The 8,554-nt window shown below is 34.6% G+C and overlaps 1 protein-coding gene across 1 annotated transcript in view; it reads left to right on the forward strand.

Moving 5' to 3' along the window:
* The window catches only part of LOC107582456 (uncharacterized), a 26,100-nt gene extending 19,767 nt beyond the window's left edge, over positions 1-6,333 (forward strand). The window contains exons 9-16 of the mRNA XM_016268299.1: positions 1,221-1,325; positions 1,486-1,524; positions 1,772-1,858; positions 1,965-1,983; positions 2,130-2,145; positions 2,240-2,312; positions 5,961-6,010; positions 6,117-6,333. Of these exons, the coding sequence (XP_016123785.1) occupies positions 1,221-1,325; positions 1,486-1,524; positions 1,772-1,858; positions 1,965-1,983; positions 2,130-2,145; positions 2,240-2,312; positions 5,961-6,010; positions 6,117-6,206 (479 nt within the window). The 3' untranslated portion in view covers positions 6,207-6,333. The remainder of the gene's footprint in view (positions 1-1,220; positions 1,326-1,485; positions 1,525-1,771; positions 1,859-1,964; positions 1,984-2,129; positions 2,146-2,239; positions 2,313-5,960; positions 6,011-6,116) is intronic.
* The last annotated feature ends 2,221 nt before the right edge of the window (positions 6,334-8,554 follow it).

Here is an 8,554-nt window from a genome sequence, read left to right on the forward strand (position 1 = left end):
GCATATATTTACAGTAGCAGACATACTAATACTCTAATGACCACTAGTTGATATGTAGTTGCAGAGTCACTTATCAACAGCTGTCTAAAGGGTATAATAATCTACCTGATATTACAATAAAAATAGTTCAAAGCAAATGTGTCAGATTCCACATTCATCTGATCTGATTTTATGGCTGTTTGAGAGAAATTTATTATTATTATTATTATTATTATTATTACTACTTATAAGTGGTCTTTGACCACTTTAAGTAAAGTAGCATAAGAAAAATGGCAAGATATGAGACTTATAATACATTATAACTATGAGAAATATAATCCATTGTAAAAGTGGATGCAACGTGTTCATTGTGTTATAAATCATCATACTCTTAAAAGCTATATATAGCTAATACGGGCTTCATAGAAAGTGTTACCGAATATCTCTTTTGATTTGAGACTTTAGTCTTTGCAACTTTACACATCTTCTTTATGCACCAAGAGCTTGTAACACTCCAAAGAGAAAGGAAAAATTGAAATCGCATCACATGACCCCTTTAACTTTGACAAGATGATTGAGAGCGCAGTTTAAATGGTGACAGGATGCAAGCAACAGAGTGTCCGTTACAGACACAGTTATGACAAAATAGTATGTCCCAAAGCTTGCCTACTATCCTGCTACATACTCATATTTCTTCACAAAAAGAGTACATACTTTTAGGGCATAGTACTGTATAGGCGAATTAGAACGCAGCAAAAATGTTAGGTCATACTGGAAGAACATTGTGTGTTCCACCCAATATGCTTGCTTTGAAAATTACTTTGGAAATGTAATAGGTTACAGATTACAAGTTACCCTATTCAAAATAATAAGTAGTGTAGCCTAACTATTTCAATTACTTTATTAATGTAAACAGTTACATTTAATTACTATTTGATTACATTTATAAATTTCTAACAAATTATTCAACTGTTAACCATTTTCAAACATTTAAACCAGACGTGGTAACCTTACAGTAGTAATGAACACTTAATTAGATGTGATTACATTTTTAGCTCTGGTTTACAGACTTACACATACATGCATCATACATATGAATATAAAAAAAAAGATTAATTTGGATCTATCCTCCACTGTTTTTTGTGGTTATTTGTACAATGTTTAGTTCAGAACAATATAAAGAAATATATGTATGCCAGTGTTTGGTTTGTTAAATACAATTTGAGATGTTCTCACTGCAGTTTCAACATCAATATCCACTCAAACTCAAACTCAAACTCAAACTCAAGCTTCACAATTGGACACTGTCATTTCCACATCTGAAACCCCAGTGTACCGCACAACAGGTAACTTACTGCATATTTTCTAAATATAAGTATTATGCCATATATAAGGAAAATTCTTATTTTTACGCAACTTCATCAAATACTTAAACACTGCTGTATAAAAGTGTGATTTCATTTGAGGTCTTTTCTGATGCTGATTGTCCTCATGTTTACATTTCAGTGGCTCATACTAAAGGTCCACACTCACCAACATACAAAGGTATTAGTCTTTTTTCTTTCATATTTGAATTGATTTGACCATTGCATTCTTTTTCAAATCTCTGCAGAACATTTACTCCTTTCCGTACAAAAAACAAACAAACAAACGAACAAAAAACACTACATATACTTACAATTCTTTTGGGTATCACTTATATTGTCAGGTGGACTAATGTATCTACAGTAACTGTATTAACATCATAATAGACATAAACATGGATTAAAGTGTTGGTTTTGTTTTGACACAGATCTATGGTTTATAGTGCTGGTTTTCACTGGTGTTGCTGTCATTTTGTCTGGACTCATGGGACTCATCTGTCTCTGCCGGTTTGCAAGTAAGTATTTCAATGTCAATTTATTTATAAAACAACAGATAGTCAACCAAAGTGATGTACAGGAATAAAAATTGAATATATAATACTGATTCTCATTGTTTTCTAGGTAAAAAGAGAAGAAAACGGTAAGTTTTATATTCATTCAATTTAGTAGTAGGCCTATATGTTTGTTAGTAGTCTATATTGTAGTCCAGGAGCTGTATGTGTAAATGTTTAACTTCTTATCTGATATATGCATGTATGAAAAATCAATAAAACCTGATGTGCCCAGTCAAGGAATTGGTATGGTGAGTGTCAATTACTATAAATACTTATATTAAACCATAATTAATAAGAATTGTTGAAAGGGACTTGACCTTAACTCTTGATTATGTTATTTAGAGTTGTTCTGGACCTGCAGAGGTATATTCTCTGATCACTTCTGTACCAGCCACATCTCAGCCCATATATGAAGGTAAGAGAGCATCATTCTCAGGAAATGATCTCAGATAAATTAAAAACATAGTAGCTAATTGGGGTGGGCGATATGGCAAAAATATCATATCACAATTTTTTTTTTTCTTCAGAAAAATGATTAACGATTCTTTGTCATGTTGGTTTTACTATTTTGGTAGTTGTCTGAGCAGTACAGCCAAACTCATTTCCCTATTTTAAAAACAAAGCCTTACAAGGTAACAACATATCAAATAAAAAAGAATGGCAGACATTTAGGCCAAAGTGGGCGAAGATAAAAAATCTTTGTCATTATTTTATCTTTGTTATTAAAAAAATAAGAACAAAGATACACATTAGTACACTTAGTATATAAATAAACCAAACAGTGCTTTATTTTTCCGGAACAGTAGGTGTATTTAGCAGTAGCATTCAAGAAACTGAATGAACAAATATAAAAATAAAACACTACATACACTTTACTGTATAAATTATACATTGATTCTTATTAAAGCAACTGTATTAAAGTTCTTCAGTCAAGAGCAGTGAGTGATTTTTCTCTTTGTGTTTTGTTGTTTTATTAACATTAAAGCGATAGTTTAACCAAAAATGAAAATTCTGTCATTATTTACTCACTCTCAAGTTGTTTTAAACCTGAATGAGTTTCTTTCTTCCGTTGAACATAAAAGTTATTTTGAAGAATGTGGGTAACCAAAGAGTTGCTGGTCCCCAGTGACTTCCATAGTATTTTGTTTCTCCTACTTTCAAAGTCATTGAGGACCAGCAACTGTTTGGTTACCCACATTCTTCACAAAACCTTATTTTGTGTTCAGCACAAGAAAGAAATGAATGCAGGTTTGGGAAAACATGAGAATGAGTAAATAATGACAGAATGTTTTCTTTTGGGTGAACTGTCCCTTTAATGACAACGGCAGTATGTTTAGTACTGTCATTTTAAGACCTACACGCATCTAATATACAAGCACGCACCCATTTCTCTCAACTGTTTACTTTCACTTTATACATAACCAACTGTGTTTATATGTAAACCTTGTGTATTTTTGACAGTATTAGCATAATCAGATGCGAAAGACTTAGTCCAGTAATCAGGCAGGCTTTTTAGTGTGCATGTCAGAAAAGGACGTGAAAGAATTGTTTAACCAGCAAGTCTTTAAAGCACATACAAATAATGTACTTTTGTGATTGTGAATAAGTGCAGTGTCCCGTGAGTGTAACTCTACTGCTGAGTTAACATTTGAAGTGAATGTATGTTGAGTTGTACAGTATGAGACAGAGGCGCCAAAACTGCAACTGATAGAACATGCACTGTAGCACGATACTACAATATTTCTTCAAAAGCAGATAGTGGAGACATTTTAATCATACACAATCAAAAATCATGATATCACACAACCCTAGTAGCTAACCAAACATCACCAACTGGTCAAGTTATAAACACTGTGCAGCGACCACATTTTCTCAGAAACTGGTACTACACCCACTTCCCCTTTCAAGTCATCAGCAGATCAGCATAAATAGCCACATCTTCTCAGTTCACAAGGAACAGTTCACACTAAATTGAAAATCATTTGCTATAAACTTCTTATAAAAGTAGTCCATTCAACTTGAGCTCATATGAAAGTCTTTCCCCTTTGCTGCAATTACATATTTTCGCAGACCAGCCCAGAAGTCAGCATCACCCTGATTCCCTCTACAAAAGTGTGATTTCATTTGATAATATTTCAGCAATCAAGTCATATGTTTTCTCTATCCGCTGTTTAGAATCAGAACTAGTTGTGCCAGATATACGAATGAATCACTCTTTTGAACTAATCGGTCAAATGGGTTTGCAAAAAGTCTGAAAGTGTTCACAATTTAGTTTGATTCATTCGGACAGTTCATTCACACACTGGATCGTTTGCAGTGGTTTCTCACGCTGCAATAGTAAAGGGGACATTTTATAAGAACGGAACAAAAAGAGTGCTGGATGAGGTGGAGATTTACCTACCATTCATTGTTGGAAAAAAAACGTTTCTTCTATCATTTGTCATTGATGAAGCTGCTATTTATTGCACATGCAGCTTCTGAACGACTCTGTGACGAAGATTAAGACCATAGGTGGAGCTTGTGTAAGGCTGGGCAAGGTTAGCCTTCCCCTGGCCACGGGTCAGAAATTAACGGGGGCTTGGGACAAAAATGCCTCTGCACAATTAAATTATATCAATTACGGCTTTTGCGAATAAAATGAAAATGAATTGAAAAGTGTTGATTGCGCCATTAAAATTAGATCTGCTAATGTTGCATCATATTTCTTTTTACATGTTTTCAGTGTTGCGGATTATAATCAATCACACACGATTTTGTTGAGTTTATGAATGCATTGGCCAAACAAACGCCTTCAGATTAGTCATCACTGGAATGCCGGTGTTTTGTTGAGTGCATGCCCGCTGACTGAATTCTGCTCTCTTACGAATTCTCTCATCATAAACAACATGCAGATATACGATACAAGTAAGATTCGTTTATCATACAGTGTAGGCAGCTTCAGTGATTATAATCAGAGTTTTTTTGAGAGTGCTTAAACTCACGCTAGACTTCTGTTCTTTGATAATGTAAATGTTCTTTACTCGCTTTCTCTGTAATTTATACGCTGCTTGAATAACCATGGAAATGAAAGCATTATAATCAGTAACTTACAATATTTTTTATTTCAAGTTAAATACAAATTCAGTCATATTAAAAATGTCTTATGACATGACACCCATATCTGGTACTTGCCTAAAAAGACGGGTTTATGATGTGCGGAGTTAATAGATTACACTAACATTGTGCTACTTTTAGCCTTACACTGGAGTTAGTTCACCCTCCTCCTATATGGAAAAGACAATTTATAGCCATTTATATCCAAAGCAGGATTAAAAAGGAGTATCAAAATATGGGCACACTTTTTTGATGGGGGGCCTGTGCCCCAGTACTGATGAAATGATTGAAATACCCCTGCTTCCGACAAGTCTTTATTTAAAAAAAAAAATGTTTTCCCAGAAAGTCTGAGTTAGAATAGTTTGCAAGAGCAAGAGTATGTAAAAGCAGACTAATGAGTAGATGAGTTTACCTGGCTGGTGTGTCTTTTTTAAGATACATAAAAGCTTGTTTTAAAAAAAAATTAAATCACAAAGGTTATTGTACTATATTACTTGCTGTATTGTAAAAAGAACTCACAGACCTTATTTCAGTCATCTACCAAAACCCATTCAAAAAACCCACTGACTTCAGGACGACGGAATCAGAAGTGCTAAAATGTTAAAGATTGGAGTACACTGCATGAGTTTTACTTAGTTTTTGCACCGATTTACAGTCTGGAGAAGTCAAAACTAGTTGCTGAAAGTCAGAGCCAGTCTCCAGATTTGAGTTAACAGATTTCACAGAAATCTATGTATGATGGTCACAGACTCTGATTGTTCAGCTTCAGTCTATGATTCCATCCAGTCTGAGGATATCAAACATGTTATTTTGAGCTGATTTTAGAATACATATTGCTTTCGTTTGTCATGCGTCTCCTAGCAACAAGGCATGTGTTTCTGCGTTTTTATGTGTTTCAAGTTCAACGCAAGGTCAACGCATTTTTTTAAAAGTGATCTGACTGGTCAAATGCTTCTGCATTGCTTTACAGATGTTTTGGTCAATAAACAACAGAAACAGGGAAATCTGGAGGAAAATGAGGTATGTTTGAACACTGTCACACCCCAAGCCCACATGACCGTCCATCATCAATACTAACACATTCAATCTTGCATGTCTTTTCTGTCTGTCTTTCTTCTTTCTTAAGAATGTTTATCACCTGTACTCCACGATCCCTGACAAACCAGTTCACTCAAACGCAGAAGATCACATGTATAGTTTGGTGAACATGCACTGATGAATCTCATGTCTGTGTTTATTATGTACAGTAAAATATCTTTACTTGCAGACAAGGTGATTATTTTCATTATTCAGTGTGTGGTGTGGAATATACTTCAGTGACTTCAGTGAATATCTTCTGTGGCAAGGCCCACTAGTCCAATACCACCTGTAAGAAGAGTTAATTGAGCATTCAATAAAAGCTGAAATTTCTGAAGTAATCGTAAATCTTTTGAACTACTGAACCTGAGATCAGATCACCACACAGTGACACAATCACCATCATTATCATTCGTATCAATTTGAGCTCATTTAATGATTAGAGACGCATAGACATAAAGGTTAGAATATACAGTTGGTATATTCTATTCCCTAACCCTATCCCTAAACACAGCTCTCACAGAAAACCTTTTGCATTTTTACAAAAAAAACAAAAACACATTTTATATGATTTATAAGTTTTTTTCCTCATAGAGACCAAAAAGTGTCCCCACAAGGTCAGATATTACTGGTATTGCCATCCAACGTTTACCAGGACCACACACACACACACACACACACACACTTTGAACATAAACTAAGATAAATCGCTTATAATATGAAAATAATAAAAAAAAAAATGTATTTGCTTTGCCGCAATTTACACAAGCGTTACACTTTCAAAACTCACAATATATCACAATAGATCATCAAAAGTACACTTTTTCCCAAATATTTCAACATGTTTTCAATTGTGTGTAAACATACTTGGCAATAAAGCTCTTTCTGACAAAAAAAAAAATCCTCATGACATATTACAATAATCTTGTGTTGTGAAACAATGACTATGTTGACTGAAAATGTGTGTCATTGTAATGAAAGCATGAGATTGGGTTTTGAAAGAATGACTGTTAAAAGTGTGATCAGTATGGATTGTTGTACTAAGAGTTTTGAAAATCTTACTTATGAAAATAGTGAGGAAAAAAAAAGTAACCTGATTGCAATAACCTGATGAAGCCAATTTAAGTTCCTAATAGACTTGGTTGTGTAAACACCTTATTTGAAATATCCACTGTAATATTTATTATCAGCTGCACATGTTCATATGAATGTAAGTCTGGGTAATACTTGATACAGGCGATTGAGAAAAGCTATCAAAAAAGTAGTTTACTGCTTTTTATGCAATAGTGAGTCAAGATCGTGACTAAATGATCAAGTTCACACTGTTCTGCTAGCAGCATTAAAACCATTCTTGTTATTATTGCAAGATCGAGATTTGATTTCTGCATTTTCGCCATAAAAATCTGTTATAATCAATGACGTTTTACACTGCTCAACGAGTCTCTTAATTACATTGTTCACTGTGTTTGTATGATAAAAGTTTTTGTGAGATTGCAGAAATCGCATTGCAATAATGATATTATTGCATTCTGTGCTCACTTCTCAGTAGACATGACTGTGTTCGGCTCCAGTGCAGCGCTGCAACCTTTGATGCAACGGAAGGAGATCTAAATCAAAGTCCCTTTATGGCATGTAATTTCACTCAGCTGCCATCTTTGAAACGCAGGCAGGTCTTGACTGCATTACAATAACAGCAGTGGGGCGGGCAACCAGTATGCCACTGTAACAAACAATAGGATTAAAATAACTAGCTATTTACAGGGACAGATCTAAAAAATTATGTTTAGGGTGGCAAGGGGATGGCGTGAGGACTGTAAGGGGTGGCAACACCAAAGAAAACAAACATTCAATATATGATATACTATAGTATATCAGCTTTACAACATCTACAAACCCAATTCCAAAAAAGTTGGGACACTGTACAAATTGTGAGTAAAAAAGGAATGGAATAATTTACAAATCTCATAAACTTATATTGTATTCACAATAGAATATAGATAACATATCAAATGTTGAAAATGAGACATTTTGAAATGTCATGCCAAATATGGGCTCATTTTGGATTTCATGAGAGCTACACATTCCAAAAAAGTTGGGACAGGTAGCAATAAGAGGCCGGAAAAGTTAAATGTACATATAAGGAACAGCTGGAGGACCAACTTGCAACTTATTAGGTCAATTGGCAACATGATTGGGTATAAAAAGAGCCTCTCAGAGAGGCAGTGTCTCTCAGAAGTCAAGATGGGCAGAAGATCACCAATTCCCCCAATGCTGCGGCGAAAAATAGTGGAGCAATATCAGAAAAATTTCAGTTTCTCAGAGAAAAATTGCAAAGAGTTTAAAGTTATCATCATCTACAGTGCATAATATCATCCAAAGATTCAGAGAATCTGGAACAATCTCTGTGCGTAAGGGTCAAGGCCGGAAAACCATACTGGATGCCCGTGATCTTCGGGCCCTTAGACGGCACTGCATCACATACAGAAA

The sequence above is a fragment of the Sinocyclocheilus grahami genome, unplaced genomic scaffold (assembly GCF_001515645.1).
Source record: "Sinocyclocheilus grahami isolate Dianchi unplaced genomic scaffold, SAMN03320097.WGS_v1.1 scaffold44.1, whole genome shotgun sequence".
Lineage (NCBI taxonomy): Eukaryota > Metazoa > Chordata > Actinopteri > Cypriniformes > Cyprinidae > Sinocyclocheilus > Sinocyclocheilus grahami.